Raw genomic sequence first — 22,569 nt, 5'->3', positions numbered from 1 at the left:
GGTGTTGAGCTGCTGAGGAGGAGGTTTTGTTTGATTCCTAGCTCTGGCAGCTGCATTCTGATGGGAGCAGAATGTGAAAACGGTCATTCACCATTCTTAATGTGTGCATTGTAAGAGCTAGAGATGGTCAAAAGTAATTCGGGGATCTCCACTATACAGCATCCCTCATAGCCCACTGTGCAGCTTCAGAGCATAAAACCCATCAATTGAATGAAAAGTCTTTAATGCAACCTAAAGAAGAAAGAAATAAGTTAAGGGGAGGGGGGAATTGTAAATGAATAAGACTGGTTAACCATTGCCATTTGTTCGGCGTGTTGGTAAATTGAAAGCATATTTAGCACCAGCAAACAAGGACGTAAGGGAGACGACAACACAATGCGCATTGTGTGTTGTCTCCCTTACGTCCTTGTTTGCTGGCGCTAAATATGCTTCCTGGTTAACCAGTTTGTTGTGGGCAATTAACCTGAACTTGTTGGCTGATCTTTTTTTGTCGCCTGCATAATTAGGCAAATTACATTTACGTAAGGGCCCAAAATTTGAGAATGCCTAACATGTTTAGAAAGGCATGAATTTATTTTCAGCAAGTCCTCTTGTGCACTCTCTCTTTTGTGGGCTTTATGTGAAACCTACAGAGTGTGAAAAAAGATATGTCGCCACATGCTTGTGCATGAATTGAAGCACGGTTGAGCGTGTCTTCTACAAGCCAAGCTGATGTGGTAGTTGTAGAGAGTATACATACAGGCCACAGCATTTAATAATTGCTAGTCAGTCCACGTCAACAAGATTTCATTAAAACAGCACACTTGAAAAAAAGTAAAGAGATTTTGTCTGTGTCTACATTTTTCAAGTGCGCTGCTTTAGCAACGCTATGAATAATAACTAGCCCCTAGTAAGAACTTTATTCCAGAGCTGGACATTGCCTGTGGCTGCAGTTGCAGGTGGGCACCAAAAGCTGATTGCTACAGCGTTATACAACAGCGGCATTCCAAAGGCATCAGATAGCAGCTGTTGTATACACTAGCTTCATTCCAAAGGCAGCTGATAGGAACTATGTTATTCAACAGCTTCATTCCAAAGGCATCAGATAGCAACTGCGTTGTTCATTCCGTTGACGCCAACATGCAAGACCATATCATGGAAAACAAGAGCAAAAATGATTCGCTCTGTGTACACCAGCAGCTGGTGACATCTTTTCTTTTCTTCTTTTTTTAAAATACTGTTATATTGGCATTTGTTGTAAGCCCAGATCAGAGAGCCTTGTAACAGCTTACTTGTGGAAAACAACTGCAGACTTGAGAGTTTGTGTCATTAGTAATGTTTAACTTAGAAATGTTCTAAAAGAAACATTGACAGCGACTTGCTTAAAAGATGATGGTAGGCTAAATAGGATACACCTTGGTTTAACCATTCTCTAGAAAGAACTACTGGATACATCAATCAGAAAGTTTGTGTGCTGAATGAGGGATGCCCTTTAAAGTTTTGGATTTCAGTATATTTCTTCTCAGGCTATTGACAGCATAACCATTTAAATTGGCAGGTATATTTTGTATATTACTATCTCAAATAGAATGTTAAATAAATTGGTTTGTTCTAGCACCACACAAAAGAAAATAATAACACTTGTTATCTATTATTATTATTGAAAAGAGCTTCAGGATTTAAATTTTTTCACGAATATAATATAAACAGTGTCATAATAGTATTTTGGGTTCTGATTGTTAGCAATAAAATGTGCTGTATGGAAGTGGTAAACATTTCACTATAATCTGTTGAGTAGCTTTCTACAAATAGTACATCAAAAACATTAAAAGTGAGAAAATTCCATTTGGTGGTATTTGTCACTCGTTTACCGTAAGGATTAAACGGCTCCAGCTGAATAAACAAAATTTATTTTCTTTCTTTCCATCATCCCCAAAGCCTTTCTTTTTTTTTCATAATGCTTTGCGCACTGAGGAGTAGTAAAACAGCTTTTTGACTTGGCTACAGTAATATTAGCTCTGTGTTTGGCTGGTTAAGCTCTGCACCACGAGGTGGCTGCATCGTGCAGGCCGCTCATGTTTACGCTAAAGCCCCTTCATCGCAGTGGTAGTATAGTATGGAAGAGCTTTAGTCTACGCTTCTGCCCATCTGTCGAAACACCCACCTTCGTTTATTGGGATACTGGGCACGCTCGGTGCTGGGACATAACGTTCGCAATGCGCGCTGCTTGGATAGCTCTCACAGAGGATTGACGGCCAGGCGGCTAGCGAAGAGGTTGGAGAGGCTTCACATGCTGGCTCCAAGACTGGAAGTAGACAACACGATGTCACATCATGGCGCAAAGCCAGTGAAGGCGGAACTTAGTCACGATTGCTCGGCGAATGAGTTGAGGAGAAAAACCATGGCTAGGAAGAGGGTAACTTGTAATTGTAGCTTTTTTAATATCAGATGACGCTTCACCAAAATTGTGGCGTGAATATTTTATTGTAGCTATACCCTACACGTCTGCAAAATTTATCCTGACCGTTTTAGGGACCCCTTAAGGCACCTGTTTATTGGTACCTATTCTTTGTGTTTATTTATTAGCTATTTATTCTTCATTAAACAAACAGCCATTTACTAGTACCTATACATTTAGTATTTATTTGGTACCTTTTTGCGGACAGTGCATGATATCATGGCCCCCGGCCTATCATGCAAAACCTTGCATCGTGTTTGCTCTCTTCCGAGAGAGAAAACACTGCTTGCATGCATGATGCTGTTGTTCTTGATGCATTGTGGTTCATCAGATAGTCTTTTTTAAGTCCTCGTATGCATTTGTGGTCTGCTGTGCTTTGCAGTATTTTGAACCCCATACAAAGCTGAGTGAACGGAGGGGGACAGACTTGGATGCCGAGAATCTCTACTATCGCTTCCGTGAGTTGGGTTTCGAGGCAGTCATCAACCCCAACATGACACGCAAGGAAATGCTGGACGAATTGGACCGACGTAAGCCTTCTTGCTGACCTGGATTTTATTGTATTGAACAAGTGGCTACATGGCTATCAAAATGAAAGAAAGCATAGTGAATTTCTGTGTTCATGATTTTAGATGCCTGGGACATTTTACACGAATCATTTTGTCTTTTGATAAACTTACACATGGTTGAAAAGTATCGCACAAGACTGACAGTAAATTCTTGCATAGTAAGTTGTTGAGGGACAGAGGGGAATTTTTTCATGCAGGTGTAACATGTTTGATCACTTGTTAACACACTCTGATTCTGCTTGTACATGTGGTGCTGCAGTTGATAAAGCAGTACTCATATGGGAGAGAAATCCCAGGGAGCGCATAGCACACGATGACAATGTCAGGCCTGTTCAGGGTCAAACGATGTAGGCATCGCCAGGAGACGGGGGACGTTGAGCTGTGCCAGTACAAAACGTCCTATCTTGGTGGGGGAGATGGCGGGGATCTTGCCAGCTAGTTTAGCCACTTATTACTGCGCTTGAAATAACCACTGCTTTTGCGCATGCTTGGTGGTCTTGTTCGCTTCACGGTGTTTTTCAGTGCCGCAAAACAGTTGCTGACCTCTCAAAGCTCAGCGATGAAGTGCTTCTGTTTTCACCTCACTCACCACAGCGTACCTGCGCCTGTGTGTTCGCTCGGTGTCGAGAGTATAGGCCACAAAAGCATCTGCCACTACTGACATTCCTCCATCCCCACACCGTTTGGTCTGTGTGAGTGGGGGAGCAGCGTGAAGAGCATGATGGCTTGGGACGGCATGCTCCTGTAGCGGCAGCAGCATCGGCGTCACACGAGAGATGACGTAGACGCTCGCGTCTACACGAGGCACTGGCGGCTGGCACGCTCCGGCACGGGCTAGCGTTCCGAAGGAGATTATTTAAAAGAATGCTACGCTAAGCGATCGAGTGTCGGTTCTTCCTCTCCTGTGAGAGCCCGATACTTTACCGGTCTACGTGGTCGCTCATCGCCACAGTTTGGTGACAGCAGACGTGATACTGCCATACGCTCTTGTGGTAGAGGCGACCATGGACCAGACCAACGCTACGAGAGCTCAGGGCCAGAACCCTTCTGAGGAACGCGGTGAGCCCTCCTGTTCCGCTATCGCTGTCTGCCTCCCACAGTACTGGGACCAGCATCCTTCGGCGTGGTTTCTTCAGGCCGAAGCGCAATTTCAAGTCGCTGGTATCCGTTCTCAAGACTCGAAGTTCCATTACGCCGTCGCAGCGCTCTCGCCCGCCGCCATTGACGAGGTGGCAGATTTGTTGAACTCCCCATTGTCTGCCGCCTATGACGATCTCAAGGCAGCACTGCCAGCACTGCTACAGCGCACAGCAGCTTCACAGCGTTCTCGCATCCATCAGCTCCTGTCCGCTGAAGAACTCGGCGACCGACGCCCTAGTCAACTTCTTCGCCGAATGAGCCAGCTGCTCGGAAACAACGAGAGATCCATCGACGACACGCTGTTGCGCGAATTGTTTTTGCAACGACTCCCGGCTAACGTGCAGATGGTCCTGGCGACAGCCTCTACCATGGACCGTACCGGACTTGCCGCTTTGGCTGAGAAAGTCATGGAAATAGCCACCCCAACCACCACAGCCACGGCACCGTCTCCGGGTGACAATACAACCGCTCTGCAAACTCTTCCTTGCTTGCTCTTCCGCAGGGCAGTCTCCGCTCGACTCCTTATGTGAGCGCCTGGAATGCATCATCTGTGGAGCGGAACATCGCCACACATCTCGTCGCCCATGCAGCCGTAGTTCCAGTAGATCAAGACGCACGGGCACCCGCAATGAAACCTCAACTACAACGCCTGGCGTTTGCTACTACCATCGCCGTTTTGGAAATGACGCTTGTCACTGTCGGCGTCCCTGCTCTTGGCAGGGAAACAGGCCGGCCGACCTCTAACGGCGACGAGTGGTCCGGCCCAACACACAAGGTGCCTTTTCTACGTGACGGACAGAGGTACGGGACGACGATTCTTAGTCGACACAGGTGCTGACGTCGGCACTCTCCCCACTCAGCACTCCGATAGTAAAGCGACACCTGTGTCGTTTTTGCAAGCCATCAACGGCACTAGGATTCCACTTTTCTCGTCACGCTCCATCATGCTAAACCGTGGCCTTTGACGAGCATTCCGCTGGATTTTCCTGGTTGCAGATGTCCATCATGCAGTCATTGGAGCAGACTTCTTGTATAACTACGGACTCCTTGTGGACATCCAACGATGCCGTCTCATCGACTCCGTGACCCAGATATCCGTTCCCTGCGTCCCATCATCAGGCACATCGCCCATAGCGCCTATTTCTGCCATGTTGGACGAACCTGTCGCCGCGCTCCTACGTGAATTTCCCACTTTGACGCGCCTGCCGGACTGGACGCAACCGGTGCAACATGACGTGTGCCATCACATCGTGACCCCCGGCCCACCGGTCTATTTCTGAACCCGGCGTTTGTCCCCGGAGAAACTCAAGGTCGCTCGCGCGGAGTTCGAACACATGCTGCAACTTGGCATCATCTGCCCTTCCTCCAGTAACTGGGCATCACCACTTCACATGGTGCCTAAGAAGACGGGAGACTGGCGCCCATGCGGCGATTACCGGGCACTAAATAACGTCACACTTCCTGATTGCTACCGTCCACCGAACAATCAGGACTTAAAGGTAGCGTTGCAAGGTGCGAAGATCTTTTCTAAGATCGATCTCGTTTGCGCCTACCATCAACTACCGGTCGTTGAAGAAGACATTCCCAAGACCGCCATCACCACACCCTTCGGTCTTTTCGAATTTCTCCGCATGCCTTTCGGTTTACAGAACGCGGGCCAATCCTTTCAGCGTTTCATCGATTCCGTTACCCGAGGTTTGCCTTTCGTTTTTGCATACACTGACGACCTTCTCGTCGCAAGCTCTTTGGCAGAAGAACATCTCCTCCACATGCGGTTGTTGTTTTCATGCCTTGCCAGTACAGGAATTGTCATCAACGCCGCCAAGAGTGAACTCGGTCAACCCGAACTCGAGTTCCTCGGTCATATCGTCGACGCTAACGGCATTCGACCACTGCCGTCCAAGATTCGCGTAATCGAAAACCTTCTCCGACCGACCACACTCGCCAAGCTTCGCCAATTTCTCGGATTCGTCAATTTCTACCGCCGATTCATTCCCGAGTGAGCACGACTTATGGCTCTGCTAGACGCTCTCCAAGTAAACAAACGCAAACAAGTGCTTCAGTGGACTGAAGAAGCCACCGACGCTTTCACAAGAGTCAAGTCTGCCCTCGCCGACGCCACGCTGCTTAGACACCCAAAGCCAGACACTGCCATCATGACCGATTCTTCAAACACCGCCGTTAGTGCTGTTCTGCAGCAATTCATCGACGATGGGTGGCATCCACTTGCTTTTTTCTCCAAGAAACTGAAGCCTGTGCAGTCCCGCTACAGCGTGTTCGGCCGTGAATTACTTGCTGTTTACCTGGCTATCAAACATTTTCGCCATTTCCTCGAAGGCCGTGCATTCACTGTCTTGACGGACCACAAGCCCCTTGTGCATGCAACAAATCGTTCGGCGTCCTGTTACTCGCCCCGCAAGATTCGGCACCTTTCCTACATCTCCGAGTTTACAACAACGTTCCGCCACATCAAGGTCACCGACAACGTTCCAGCCGACGTTCTGAGTCGTGTCAATGTCGTTTCCACGTTGACATCGGAACCTTTCATCATCGAGCCCGACTTACTCGCCAGTCAACAGCATGACGACAATGAACTTCGTACACTCCGGAATTCGTCAACGTCCCTGAAATTGGAAGATGTCGTTGTGACCCCAGATGGTACGTCCGTCGTCTGCGACACTTCTAACGACACACCTAGACCATACATTCCGGCATCCCTTTGCAGACGTCTATTTGAAACCGTGCACAACCTGTCGCATCCTGGCATACGTGCGACACAGAAGCTTCTTTCCAGTAGTTTTGTTTGGCCTCGGCTAAACGCGCAAGTTTGTGATTAGGTTCGCTGCTGTTTGTCGTGTCAACGTTCGAAGATCCAGCGTCACCCCATTCCGCCTGCCAAGTCTTTTCTTCCCCTGGATGCTCGTTTTGACACCGTACACCTGGACCTCGTCGGCCCTCTCCCACCTTCGAAAGGTTACTGCTACATACTGACATGCATCGACTGTTATACACGGTGGCCAGAAGCTACACCTATATCTGACATCTCAGCGCCCACAGTTGCAGCAGCTTTCATGTCTACGTGGATCACAAGGTTCGGCTGCCCATCCACAATAATCACAGATCGCGGTCGACAGTTTGACTCGGCACTCTTCAACGAGCTACTCAAACTACTTGGAACGACACGTTTTCGCACAAGTGCTTACCACCCGCAGTCCAATGGACTAGTTGAACATTTTCACCGGCATCTCAAGGCCTCCCTTATGGCACATGAATCGCCAGAGAAGTGGGTCCTGCATTTGCCTCCTTTTACTTGGCATCAGAGCCGCACTCAAGAGTGACCTAGGTTGCTCCTGTGCTGAGCTAGTTTATGGCACTCTCCTACGACTTCCGTGCGATTTCTTTGTTGCCACCCCCAAAACGCCTATGCCATCACCTGCCGAATACGTTGCTGAACTGCAAGCCTTTTTCAGCCAGATACGCCCCGTGCCTACACGTTCACAAGAAGCAAGGTCCCCGTACGTTTCTCTTGCACTCACCTTTGCTACCCATGTTTTCGTGCGTAACTGTGCCGTGTGGAAGCCTTTGCAGCCACACTACTCCGGGCCATATTGTGTTCTAGAGCGTCGTTCAACGACGTTTGTTGTGAATGTCAACGGCCGATCAGGCACAATTGCCCTGGAACGTCTCAAACCCGCCTACATCGAAGCACCCACGCCATCAGCTCCACCAATATGCGACGCCACCCTGCTGCATCCTTCGCCGCCCCCTGCGCACGTGACACCCAAGACCAACGCCAAGACACGCTGCGTCACGTGGACTTTCCATCGTTTGTCGAACTTTCTTCCTCTCTAGGGGGGGAGCCCTCTGCAGCGGCAGCAGCATTGGCGTCGCACGAGAGATGACGTAGACGCTCGCGTCTACACGAGGCACGAGCGGCTGGCACGCTCCGGCACGGGCTAGCGTTCCGAAAGAGATTATTTAAAAGAATGCTACGCTAAGCGATCGAGTGTCGGTTCTTCCTCTCCTGCGAGAGCCCGATACTTTACCGGTCTACGTGGTCACTCATTGCCACACTCCTCTTCGCGTTGAGGGCTCTCCTGTAAGGATAGTGAAGTAGTACTCGAGGGGTGCTCAGGTGTTGCCTCACTGTGAGAGCGCCTTTAAATAGACCATAAATGTGAGCTTCTAAAGCCCTTGCTGTCTAGAGTGTGAGCTATTACAGAGTGTTATAAGCCATTAGGTGGAGACATCTGGTGCCAGTGTGGCAGATGCTGGTATGATTTAATGCCTTTTGCTTGTTTGAGGTTTGCTGTTGTGGGCAGCTGTAACATGGATGGAGAGCCAGGTTTTTAGCGATCATATTTGGAACTTGGGTGAAACAGAAAAAAGCAACATTTGAACATATAATCGGCAGTTGCTTCTGGTGTTATCAACACAGGTGAGGTGCTGCTGCATTATAGCCCAACTGCAATGAAAGTTTGGACTGTAAAAAGCCTAGTTTGAGATAATGTAGATAAAGAATAACCACCACGCAAATTTGTACATTTGAAATACAAGTGAATACATCACAGAAACCTAACTTATTCGATATTTTAAATAGTTTCACATCCCTAGTTTCACATCCCCATCTGATTTCGTGGAAGTTAAATTTAATTGCAATTGACCTAGCTTTTATAGTGAGCCCATACACTGTCTGTCCACTTAATAAAACTAGTCAGAATGAACTGTCAAACAATAATTCGGCAACATTTTTTTTTAGTTGTCCAGTGAAGTAGAAATTTTATTTAAAATTCATAATATTTCAGCTGTTGCCCATGAACATTTACTAGAATGGGGAGGGTCAGAGTTAAAAGCTTCTTGTTAACCCAACTCCTCAGATAGAAGTAAACTGTAAGTACTTTATTTACCTTTTTTGCAGTGGGCAAACAAGACTACACAGATGATGACTGCTTTGTCTGCTGCATCCTGACACATGGTGACCGTGATGTTCTTTACGCGACTGATGGAAAGTTCCCTGTAGACAACGTAATGGACCCTTTTCGTGGTGACGTTTGCCCCAGTCTGCTCGGCAAGCCCAAGCTGTTCTTCATTCAGGTTAGCAGCTTTCAACTTTCATACAAGTAATCATTCATTTATCTGGCTCCAGTTAATATTTCTTTTATTTAAACAGAGCTTACTTGAAGGTCCCGCTCGTGGCAATCCGTATCTAAGTGGTTCGTCTTGCATTTTATTTGGATAACAAAATATATACGTGGAACAAGGTAGATAATTTTTTTCTAAGATAATGTGTGTGCATATTATCTGCATATTGCCAGCTGTAAAGTCACATCGGAGTGATTACAGATGTGTGAAATGCTGCATTTTTAGGCAGTATGAGTATAATAATTAGAAAAACAAGTGGCCTAGTGAAACTAAGCCTTCCACTTAAACCAGGTCACTATGGCAAAAGAAAAGGAGGAACCATTTTTGTTCATTAGCCTCGTGAGCAAAGCCTGTCTGCTTGTGGCAGCTGCCACATTTTATGATTCTCTTTTTAATTTCATAGTAAGCAGGCCCAGGTAAATGTACAAAAGCTTTTTCTCATGAGAGGAGGAGGCAAACAACTGTAAATATTTATTTACAGTGGGGGAGGCTTTACAAACAGTTTGAGACATTCATAAAATATTTTTACTGCACAACATCTGAGGCAAAAAAGAAAAGTTCAACAAAAGTTACAGCAGTTTCAAAACACATTACGTTATATGTGGGCATTACAACAAAAAGGTCAAAGAAACTGGAAAGTTGAGTCACTTCAACCGGGCAAAAAATACATGATTGGACATGACGTTGACGACACTGTCAGACAGTCTATTCCATTATTGTATGATTTTCGTAAAAAATGGTTTCTTAAGCAATTCTGTCTTGCACAGAACTTCTCGTACCTTTATCTCATGGTCCATGCATTCTTACTGATAATGAGGCGGCATTATATACTTGTCCCTTTTTCTACTAATTGTACTGTAGTATATGGAATGAACAAGCTTCAGATGCGGCTTTCTGCCTCGTACATCTAAGGCATCCGTTTCAAACTCTTCCTTAGCACTCGTAGTGCTGAAATTAACTTTGTTTCGACCTGACACGTACCGCGCACCTATGGTGATGGTGGTGGTAGTGAATTGTTGCAACAGGCGGGTTTAGCCTGGCGATCAAGGCCGGCAATTGCTCCGCCCTAGCGTCTCTTACAATACCGCTGAAGAGTTTTGCCATATGTCCATCAAACCAGTCTCTCTTAAGAATTTGATAAGGAGACGTCAAGTTTCTTTGCGGGCTATAACTGATCCCTCGGGAAATATAAGGTGGTGCAGGCATGCATGCGGAAAGTCCTTTTTTTTGCAGATTCTTCAGGAGAACGTCCCTTTCATCATGGAATTTCAGGCAGGACCACAAAAAGTGCTCAATGTCTCTTGTCTCGTTGCATGCCGTACAGTTTGGAGAAATTATTTGCCTTTTCTTAAATGACCAGGCCGGTGTACTAGCAGATCCTGTCCTTGTTCGATATAGAAGTGAGGCTTCCTCTCTGTGAAAGCTCTTGGTTACGCAGGGCATATGCGGTGGAAACCAAAGTGACCCAAAGTGATTTCGAATGTCAGATTTTTTCATGATTACTCTTTGGAGCCTTAACTTTGGGAGGATGATAGAGCGCTGTGTATGCAAACGCATCAGCTTTTTCATTTCCAGAAATACCAATGTGGGAGGGAATCCACTGAAACTTCACTGTAAAACTTTTGTTGTTGAGTTTTTTCACGATGGCTAGTGATTCGCATGGGAACTTGAGGGATGGCAGACCACGGTAGAGTTGTTGTAATGCGGCCTTTGACTCCGTAAGGACAACCACATTCTGCGGAGGCAAAGTCTTTAGTTTGCACAGAGCAGAAGCTATTGCTACGCCTTTCACATATGTGGACGAGGCTATACAGTCCAGGCAGCCAGACCATGTATATCTTAGAGAGGGGATATAGAATGCAGCTGCGCAGCGGTCTTCGTCTGCTTTGACAGAGCCATCTCTGTATACTTGTAGGTGATTCGGTTAAGTTGTGTTCAAATGTTCCAGGACTAGTGACTTGGCTTCTGCAGATGGTATGCAGCTCTTTGACTGCAATCGTGGTACTTAAGACTTAAGTTGCATGTGATGTCCTCGAATGTCCAGGGTGGTTCTATCCTTTCCCTGTCTCGAGCAGTGCTATCCTAAGAGGCGAAGTGTGTTCATTGCTGCATAAAAATGTGAGCGCGGCCTGTTACCTATACATCATAACAGGGCTTTGCCAGGCATAGACTCGCTCAATCATAGTAGCTGGATCATGAGAGCCTGGGAAGCCTGAAGTCGCAGAGGGCGTGACTCAGCTTCGTAGAGCACTTTCTTGTTTGATGCTGGCTGAGGGACTCCAAGGCAAAATCGTATACCTTTTCTGTGGATGGCTTCTGAGCGCTTGTATTGGCTACCTGAGGGTGACATCGGAGGCAGCTGATACAGGATCCGAGTGGTAACCAATGCTGTATGTAGCCGTAGTATCAAACCAACGCTGTATGTAGCCGTAGCATCGACGTTGGGTGGTTGCCCCAACGTATGCCAACGACTCGCTTGAGCACATGTAGCCTGGGTGACGATGACGCCACAAGGTCGTCAATACCACGGCGCCAGTGTAGCCTGTGGTCTAAGGTAACGCCAAGAAATCGGACGTTGGTGACTTGTCGAATCTGGTATCCGTCCAAATTCAGCGTCAAGCGTGTAGATTTTCTTTTCACTCCAGGAAATAGTACGAATGATGATTTGTCTGCTGATAGTGATAATTCAGTTGTTGCCAAGTGGCCCTGAATGGCATTTACTCTCCCTGGGCTATTCATGCGAGGCGGCGGTGCTGGTAGCCGGAGACCCATATGCAGATATCATCAGCATATATAGATATCTTCACTGGTGTTCGATGGTCTAGTACTCTTGGGAGGCTAGTCATGGCGATGTTAAATAATACGGGAGATAAAACACTCCCCTGTGGTACGCCGCGAAATACACGTATTTCATCGCTCAAAGTGTCGCCAAGACGAACTCTGATGCGACGATCATTGAGGAATGTATGAAGTGCAAGAGATGACCCGTGACATCTATAACTTGTAACTGGCTGATGATGGCTCTTTGAGACACGTAGTCGTAAGCCTTAGAAACATCCATGAAAACTGTCGACAGGCCATCCGCTCTGTAATGTTCTATGTGGCTTAGCAGGTCCAGCACATTGTCTTAAGCACTAAGACGCTGCCGAAACCCAGTCATGCACGATGGTAGTTTTTGACCCTTGTAGTCTTGTGCACGCCATCTTCTCCATTAGCTTTTCTGCACAGGAGGTCAGCGTTACCGGTCTGTATGAGTCCAGAGCTGCAGGAGTCTTTCCAGGCTTCAGAACCGGTACCAACCATGCTACCTTCCATAAAGATATCCACACTGGCCCCACTGGATATCCCCACTGGCCCACACTTGCTTAAAAAATGCGATTACAGTCGCTGACCGTTTATTCGAACCTCACGGGGACTGCGAAAATGTCCGAATAAACAGGTGTCCGAAAAAGCAGATTATGAAAAAAAAAATGAAATCCTTTATTTCCACGCACTTATTCGGGCTCGGCAGTAGGCTTGAAGGAAAACGCTGTTCCGTTTACACGCAATCAGATAAGCCTGAATCTCGGAGAGGATCGTACGGTTACTATAGGGGGCTAAAGCACAGTCACTGCTTGTACACGCTCCGCATGCGACGGCAGCGTAGCACATGGTGCGTCAACTTCCGACTCGGTCATCGTCCGGCGGTGCAGCAGAAACCTGACGAATGATCTTGCCGTCGTCGAGTTCTGCGCATGTCAGTACAGCAGTGTCGGCACCTGTGAAACTGTCAATGAGACGGTGTCCCGATTCGCAATGCAACCACTGCGCAAGTCTCGGCAGAACATTTTCCACGTCGGTAGGGAGCACATCGGAAGGCGACAAATCTTAAACCTCCCGGCACCCGCTTGCCGGCATTCCGCAGCGCACTCTGTGTGGGCACTGTCGGCGCCATTAGACACTTGACGAGATGTTTCCGTATGCCGCGTTGGATCACCGAAACCTCGACACAGCACACAAAGCAAACACCACCGTGCCGACAACAGTCATACAAACGAAAAAACGTGGCCTGCTCGCAGCGTCGTGTGCGAAGAAACAAATCAGCTGCTGGATTGTCTTGACGTGGCTTACTAAGCTGAAACCGGAACTGCTGCAGAGCCACTCTATCGAACTAGGCAAAAATGATGATGATGAGCGGGGATTTCCAGTCGCGCCACTTCGTGGGGCAGCAAGGAAGCTCCGTTCAAAACAAAAATGGCGTTCAGCAAGTCGAACCATGCACCGGTCAGAGTCGGTGCATGGTGCTCTCGACCGAGTTGGCTCAAGGAGTGTCCGAAAAATCAGACGAGAGGTTGCAAGGTGTCCGAACTTTCGGCAGTTCTTATACATTATGGTCTATGGGGAGAATGGCGGTGCCGCGAAGCTGACCGAATAATCGGGCATGTCCGAATTTTTGGAGTCCGGAAAATCGGTCGGCGACTGTAAATCACGTCGTCTTTCAACCGGTAGGTTAGTCAGCATCTGATTACAGATAAGGTTCGGTCCCACCGCACAGCGACATCGGAGGCTGCTCATAGCTAGTTCCAACTCTCTGAGTGTGAAAGGATCATCCATTAGAGACGACGATAGCGGCTGAGGCGGGTTGGTTGTGCCGGCTGACCTGCCGGAAGAGTATATTTCAGCAAAGGCATTCGCAAGACAAGTGAGCGTCTTGCCTAACTTCAATGCTAGGACTTCAAATGGCTTGTTTGGTCGAAAATTTCCAGCAATGTTATTAACGACCCACCATATCCTTGGAACTGGCATGAAGACCAATAGGCTTGCACAAAATGTTGCCCATTGATCTCTTCTTAGTTTCCTTGTGTAACGTCGAATCACTGCGTTAATCCTGTTGGTCTTCATTGGTGGATCAAGACCCACAAGTCCGAGATAACAGAACAGGTTGCCATCGCACTCGCGCTCACAGACCCGACCACCACCCACGTCTACAGCGATTCACGCTCGGCCGTCAAAGCCTTTCAGAAAGGAGCAATTGCAAGCCAAGCTCTACAAATAATCAATAGATCCGTACCGCTGCAGCATCACACCATCTGCTGGTTCCCGGCACACCTTGGAGATGTCGAGGATGCCCCTCGCAATCTTAATGAGATGGCTCACAGAAGCGCGCGAGACCTAACCCTCCGCGACGCCATCTATTCTGGTCGTGACCATCCCAGCAAGAATCGGGACCCTCCCTCCACGTATAACGAGATAACAAAGCACTTTTATCTAGACCGCAGAATATGCAGCACACCTCACAATGAGCTCACCAGGCCTCAAGCCCTCACATTCAGAATGCTTCAAACAAACACGTACCCCACGCAGAACAGACATCACTACATGACTGACCTATACGAAACATCATATTGCGAAAATTGCCATAGCACACTAGACGTACATCACTTGCTCTGGCCGTGTGGTCGGACCCACGCAAACAAGGATCAAGACTCTGCCAGGCTACAAGAAGCATTACGCCGCACACACCTGGCGGAGCAGCTCTGGGCCGTCCAGCGAGCCCATGATGCGGCCAGGGAGTTACACTCCCGGTCTCAACGTGGGAGTAGCCCGCTCTATGGGACCTTGCGTCCCGTAGCTCGCACGACCTTTCATTAAAGTTATTCAATCCAATTGGTGGGTCGCCCTTCGTCCTCATCAGCCTCCGTTCCGCTCTTCTACGGGCAGCGCATAGATTTTTGAGCTTTAGATCCAGAGCGGGGAAGTGGTCAAGTAGCTTCAGCTCAGCGGTAGCTAATCTCTTGCTACATAGCATTTCCACGAACAGGTTGCCAGATGATTCGCTTAGGCCGTCCCTGTACGTATCCCATTGCGTCACAGGACAGGATCTTCAGCCGTTGGTTCTATATCCAGCAATGTTAATGAAGACAGGAAAATGGTTGCTGCCCATACTATCTTTACTCGTCGTCGATGATGCGAGGATGTCTGCTGAGTGTAATGTCAAGTCAATGACACTGTAAGAGGCCGGTGGTCGAAAAAACGTTGGCTGTTTGTCATTTGCTACGCAGTGTCCCTTGGTGTCTAAAGCACTAACAATTTGCTTCCCACGTGTGTCAATCGCTTTGTCGCCCGAGAGAGTATGGTGCACGTTAAAGTCCCCATATATAATCCTCAGAGCTGGGCAGCAGCTGCAGAGGTCTCCTATAATTTCTCCCATCGAGACCTTCAGGCGAGAGCTCACATATATGGAGGCCATGCTGAGGATTCAGTTTCCCAGCCGCACTTGTACAGCAGTGACTTCCAAAGCGCTGCTGCAAAGGTCTTGAACTGGTAGAACGTAATGTGGTATTTCACGGCCCTCATATAGCATGGCACTTCTGTTCGGAAATGTCGGAATACTTTGGTTTCCGTGTCCGACATAACTGGCAATTGGTCTGGAACTTGGAAGACCAGCCTTGGACAGGACCAATATTGGCACAGGCATGTTGCGTAAGAAAAGTGACAGTTCAGGTAAATGGCACGCAAGACCCGCACAGTTCCATTGCATAATAAGTGGCACCTTTGGGCGAGATGGTGAACATTGTGTCCTGACTGCATTCATATTGCTAGGTGCTTTAAGAAGAGGCACAGCTTAGAATCACTGACTCGAGAGCCAGGACTACATTAAAGCATGTCTTTCATCGAGCTCGCCGGCATCTTCCCTATGTGTGATCGCAAGGCCTTGAAGAGAGCACATAGCACCTGTTGACAGTCCTCCTATGGTGTTTTTTCATCGCAACGCGATTGGGATCGCCGCAGTGCAGACACATAACTTGGCTGTTCCGGTTGTTCAGCAGTCTTCTCGTCTACGGGGCCTCTGTTCATTGATTTGACTGCTTTAGCCGGTCCGCTGTGCGATGGCACCACTGTGTCCTGGATTCCTGGAGAAGGCTTCAGGCTTGGGAAATCAGTTTCCCTCTTTGAGCTCCATTTGAATTTGTCTGACTCTCTGCAACTCTCCGTCTTCTTTTTTGGTCGTATTTTTCTCATCCTTCCCTGTTGGCCCCAAGATAAACATTTTCTTTCGCTTTATTGCTGCCGCCTGCGTAAGACACTTGCTATAACTAGCTGGATGACCACCACTACAGTTTGCACAAAGAAAGTTCTCGCTGCACGCGCATGTATTGAAATCATGCGGTCCTCCACATCTCTTACACTGCTGCTCACCACGGCAGTACTTGGCCACATGTCCATAGCGCTGACACTTGAAGCACCGAGGTGGTGTCTCAACGTTGTCGATGGTCCCATGTCCTGTGAAGCCCAAGTTGATCTTCTCTGGACAGTCTGTGTTTGGAGCGAACGTAAAAACCATGGTGCTGGTTCGCCGGGACTCCCAGTCGGATTCGAAAGTTTGGACGCGTCGCGTGACTCTGCTTGCATGGTAAACACCTTGTGGCTTTAGGTATTCCAACAGTTCCTCATCAGTGTACCACTTCGGTACTCCTCTAATAATACACGTGTTTTGCAGGTATGAATTGGGCACTCGTGCTGAGATTGCAGTCCCTGAGATTGACTTGCAACTGAGAAGGGAGTTCACATGCTCTTCTGTCTGGACATCTAGAAGCAGGGCTCCCTGAGCAGTAAATCGGCTCCTAACTGACGGTGCGCCAAGAATTTTCTCAATTTCCGTAGACAGAACAATGGGATTCACTTTTTTCAGGTCGGCTCCTTCTGTGGCAGGGGTAATGATCACTGGGATTCCGACGGTCCTCTCCTTGCGGTGACGCACAAGCCTTTATCGTCCAGATCTGTGATGTCGGCTATGTCACAATCATCAATAAGCATGGACTCGTCGTCTGTTTCTGTAGCCTTATATCGCTTACGTTCACAGTTGCTCTCAGGGTCAGTCGGTTGCCTCTGGCCCAGTGTCAGGTCAGGCGTAGTCATGACGGAGCTCTCGCCGCTACCAGATTGGGCTCTTCTGCAGGCTCCTATCGAAGCGACGGGAGGTGAAGGCCCCCCCGGCCTCCGGTAGGGAAGGTATCTTGGCGAGTCGTCCAACGTCTTTGACAATTCTATTCGACAAAACGTCGAGAAATACAAAAATACTAGGAAGCGAGACAGCAGTGCCACTGTGTCGACCAAACTTCTTCCTCTCCCCCCGCACACCTAGATGCTGCACCCTCTCATGTTGATCAATGTCATGTGCCTTTTGAAGGTCCCACACTACACAAGTGTACTTGAAGATGGACCTTATGTATGTTTTGTATAGCAGCTCTCGTGCAAACTGGCCGAATACTCCGGAATTCCTACGAAGAAAACCTAGCATTTTCCCTGCCTTAGTGGTTACATAGCCTGTTTCTGCCATGATAATTCTGGGGTGTACCAAACACCTAGGTATTTAAGCTGTGTTACTTTAGCTATTACATTGTTATTCAAGGTGTAAGAGAAATTTAGAGTTCTTTCGAGTAATGTCATGTTGAGTGTTTTGGTTAGGTTTAGCTGCATGCGCCACTTAGTACACCGTTCACTGAATAGACTGAGGTCTTGCTGAATCAGGCTGGCATCATCCTTGCTGCTAGTCACCCTATATAGCATGCAGTCTTCTGCAAACAGCCTTAACTGTGATGTCAGACCTTCGCCATTATTATTTATATACATACAATAAAAACAGCAAAGGCCCCAGGAAGGAGCCCTGAGGCACATCGAGAGGGGGCGAAGAGAGGGGGTGAAGAAAGTGCGCATTTTGTCTTCCGGCCACAAAAAATTAGTCACCGCAATGCTTTGTTGCACTGGGGATGGGCACAAGCTGTCCCCGTATGTTATCTTCAGGTGGAGGGCGCCCCCAAAAGGAATCATGTTTCCGAGTGGCGTGATTGTGTGTGCAAATAAAAAAAGGTTGGATGACCACGGACTTGGTCGCTGACTGGATTGATAATGTTTGGCGGGAGAGACCCGGCGGCAGTTTGGGTCTGCGTGGGATGCTTGTGCTCGACGCATTCAGGTGCCACCTTGACCAGTGCATCAAGAACAAGCTGGCTACATGCAACACCAACCTTGTCATGATACCCAGCGGCATGACATCGCAGCTCCAGCTGCTTGATGTTTGAACAAGCCAGTGAAAGATAAAATTCAGGCGCTCTGCACGGAATGGCTTGTCAGTGGCTGCTACGGATTCATGCCTGCCAATAAAATGAAGTGTGCCTCACTGCAGGACTTTACTGGATAGGTGAAAGTTGCATGGTGCACGATCCCGTCTGCCATGGTCAACAAGGCCTTTAAAAAGTGCGGGATTTCGAATGCCATGGAAAGCACCGTGGATGAAATGCTTTGGTCTGTTGATAGCGATAAGGAGTTGTCTGATAGTGACGAGTGATATCTATTGCCCCACGCGACTTGTACCAGCACAATGAAAATCTTGGCGGCAAGGTGCGCTGCTTCCATTTAAGCTTTTATTCATCACAACTTTAGTGTATCGGGAATAAATCAGTTTTTTTCCTAATGAAAGAAAATAGTGTTTTTATATGAAAGCACGAGGTGCGTGGTATTGTACTCTTTTTTTTTTTCATGGAAAACGGGTGTGCGTTACAATCGAGGTTTTTTTTTAATTTTTTGATCACGGAAAATGGGTGCATGTTACAATCGAGGGCGTGTTAGAATCAAATAAGTATGGTAGGCTCAAACAATGAAACGTTGCTTTCCTTCGACCGCTTCCAAACCTTACGTGAGGCCTCCTTACAGCGAAGGACTGATGGAGGAAGCAAGCGTGCTCTGAAAGCTCCCTTCGACCGTCCTCGCGTTAGGAACGGTTGCCGCATGCCTGGATTCGAGAGGATTTCTTAAAAGCTTTATGCGAACACTGCTTTTCAATAAAAAGATGTTGTGTCATCGCACAATATTTAAGCTGAAGTGCTAATATAGAGATGCGGGCACACTTTCTTCTAGTTTTGTTTACTAAACGTAAAAAAGTACCACGTTTACAGTGCAAAACTTGATGGGCTCCAGCAACTCCTAGCAACGCCATTCATACCGAATGTGTGGCTGATACGAACATGTCTGGCAAGACATACCGTGCTCGCGCTTCTCTGCAAGTCGGTGACAGTGCGCATGCACAAGCAAACGTGACGTGGCTAAGCAGTGAGGTGAAGCGCTCGTTCAAAGCCAGGAGCGGCGTAAGGACCAATGAAGGTAGCTTCGGACCTGTCTTATGCTGAGGAAACATCAAGGAAGCCTTCACTGAGGGCCCCTCAGTAAGGAAGCATTCAGAGTGGCATAAAGTGGTCTCACTGGAATGAAGGCTTCCTTACTGAGGTAAGGAAGATTTCATTCTTTGGCCCTTAGTATTAAAATGAGCTACAGTGCTCGTGAATAGAATATGTTGTAGTATCTTACATGCAGTGGATGTCAGTGATATTAGACTATATTGTTTGAAGCAGCACTTCTAGGGCCAGACTTAGGAACAGGGACCACAATACCTGTTTTCCAGTCCTCAGGAAGGAAGGAACCTGTCGGGAAATTTATCTTGAGGCACCAGGAGACAGTAATGTTGTTAGAGGTGTAACTCCGTGCTGAAAGCATTGATTTTTGGCCTGGTATTAGCAGTGGTTCATCACAAAGAATGACTTTAATACCTCTGCTATATGCTCAGTCTCCATTATGATGACATTGCATCTGAAGCAAAAATGCATTTGTTATACAGTCGAATCTCATTCATTCGAACTTCCGGTTTATTTGAACTAATGCTGTAGTCCCGTCAAAATTATGCGTATTCTAATAGGTGAAAATGCCCGGTAATACGAATGTGGAAGCATTTGCAGCAATTAATTTGAACGTACCGCGCTCCAACAGTGCTCTCAGCAGCACGCTAGAACGCAGTGGCACCCTCGACCAGCATTGCTCTGACCCAGCCATAGAGGAAAAGCTTAGGAGAGACCCCTCAACACTGTGTGTGCGGTTCCATATAAAGTCAAAGGGCGATAACACTGTCACTCTGCGCCTTACGCTGTATGTGCGAGTGCAAGCGTGTGAGGGGAGCCGACAACTGCGGCTCAATCTCGCCCGCTCAGAGGAGACGGAGCTGGAAGGAAGCGTGCCATCTTCCATCGTGCGCGAGGCATGCGACATTGCGACGTACAGGGGGGGGAGTCTACTCCGTGGCTGCAACTGCGCATGTGGCGACTGCGCACGTTCACGCGGCCATATCTTGAGAGCGATCTGCATTGGGGGCAGAGTGTAGGTGTCTCGGCAGCTCGTAGCTCTGTGCGTACTGTGTGTCCTCAGCGCTCAGTTTGCATTGAAGCAATAGACAGCATGAATGTCACTTCGCTTGCTGCTGCTGCTGCATTTGCTCACACCAGTGTATTGACAGCGAGTTCTCGTGGTCATCGAGCAAGATGTGTTCATGTTTACTTGTGCGTGCATGACACCATGCTTGTTTATTTACTTAGTATGCCTGTGTGTACAAGTTTATACGGCCGATAAAACCAAGGAAAAATCCAAAGCGTGCACACAACTTTGAATTTGGCGTAATCAGTCCCCTAAGAAAGGTACTAACAGATGAGCCCCACATATCAAGCTGTTTGCACATTAGTCTTTGCACATGGCATTGCGCCCACAATCTGCGCCCCCTATTTGTTTTAATAAACCATTCATAGATGCGCTACGTATGTGCTGGTCACGTGTCTGTGTTCAATGTTGAAGCACTGCTTTTTAAATACATGTATATTATTCCAACTGGCCCTAATGCAAGACTTAATCGATAAAACTACTATCGCTTCGTATAGCTGTCCACTAATTTGCTATCGCAATCAGTGCTTTGCCATTCGAACAAACTGCAACTTTTTTTTCACAATGACGAGTCTAAACCGAGACGTCCCGATGAAAAGGTTGTCAGAGACAGTGCGCCACATCCAATTCTGTACAAGACAAACTTGAATACAAGGACATGAAGGCGACACCCAGTACCTCATTCTCCTTATCTTTTGCCCGTGGCGATGCTGCAACAGAAGGGAGCACACCAACATGATTATGATCAGTGGCAACAACTTCGTCATCTCCATAAGACGTGATGTGTTAAGAACGCAGGATGCAGAACAAAAACACAGCGCAGATCAGTCAGCAGATTAAGGAAAAAGCATGCGAGCACGCAGAGGGAAGCAGCAGCGGAGGCCCAATCCGGCCTCTTCAACTCCTCCGTGGCAGTCTTGGGTAGCAGTAAGGTGGCAGAGGTAATTAGCGCCATCCGTCAAGCTGGCGGGAAAGCAAATTCGCTTCCTTCCCACCTCTCCTTGAAACTGTGCTCCCCTTGCCCTGCCTTTCAACTTCTTCATAACTCCCTCACCTTTGATGGTCTCCGCGTGTCTCTGCCTCCACGTCAGCCCGGCGCCACCTTAGCCCACTTCGTGATTTTCTGCCGTTATCGGGAAGTGAGTGTCGGCTGGCGTGAGCAGTTTCATGATCCTCACTAGCTGTGTGCTTGTGCACTGCGATATTTTACTAATCGCACCATATGTGCACCGTGCTACGGTACACGAGTACTTCAAGACTAAGTCCTTCTTTCGGTTCGAACAAATTTGCGGGCCCGTTCGAGTTCGAATTATCGAGATTCGGCTGTATCTAATATTCATTACTGCATGAACAGCAGGTTACCATTATCCCTCAAGATAAAAGTGTATAACTCCTGTGTCTTACCAGTACTCACGTACGGGGCAGAAACCTGGAGGCTTACGAAAAGGGTTCTACTTAAATTGAGGATGATGCAACGAGCTATGGAGAAAAGAATGATAGGTATAACGTTAAGGGATAAGAAAAGAGCAGATTGGGTCAGGGAACAAACGTGAGGTAATGACATCTTAGTTGAAATCATGAAAAAAAAATGGGCATGGGCAGGACATGAAATGAGGAGGGAAGATAACCGATGGTCATTAAGGGTTACGGACTGGATTCCAAGGGAAGGGAAGCGTAGCAGGGGGCAGCAGAAAGTTAGGTGGGCGGATGAGATTAAGAAGTTTGCGGGGATAACATGGCCACAATTAGTACATGACTGGGGTAGTTGGAGAAGTATGGGAGAGGCCTTTGCCCTGCAGTGGGCGTAACCAGGCTGATGATGATGATGATGATGATGATGATGACTGCAATACACACTCAAATAGGTTCAATATCACTCTTGGGCCCAGGTAAATTAGTGCCAGTGTGAACACTTCTAACGTGGAGGGATGCAATGTTGAGGAACGTGAGCTTTATTGTAATGTTAGTGGTATGTCTAGTTATACTGTGGATTCATGTGTGAAAAACAGATGCATCAAAAGAGACCTTCAAAAGCAAGACTCA

At 47.7% G+C, this 22,569-nt stretch overlaps 1 protein-coding gene across 3 annotated transcripts in view; it reads left to right on the top strand.

The window, feature by feature from the left end:
- Nucleotides 1–22,569, top strand: part of LOC139051338 (caspase-1-like) — a 65,715-nt gene that overhangs the window by 8,982 nt on the left and 34,164 nt on the right. For all 3 annotated transcript variants that reach the window (XM_070528360.1, XM_070528359.1, XM_070528361.1), the window contains exons 4-5: nt 2,820–2,967; nt 9,065–9,240. In XM_070528360.1, the coding sequence (XP_070384461.1) occupies nt 2,820–2,967; nt 9,065–9,240 (324 nt within the window). The remainder of the gene's footprint in view (nt 1–2,819; nt 2,968–9,064; nt 9,241–22,569) is intronic.

Source organism: Dermacentor albipictus, unplaced genomic scaffold (assembly GCF_038994185.2).
Source record: "Dermacentor albipictus isolate Rhodes 1998 colony unplaced genomic scaffold, USDA_Dalb.pri_finalv2 scaffold_11, whole genome shotgun sequence".
NCBI classification, from domain to species: Eukaryota; Metazoa; Arthropoda; class Arachnida; order Ixodida; family Ixodidae; genus Dermacentor; species Dermacentor albipictus.
This window is presented reverse-complemented; position numbering and strand designations above follow the sequence as displayed.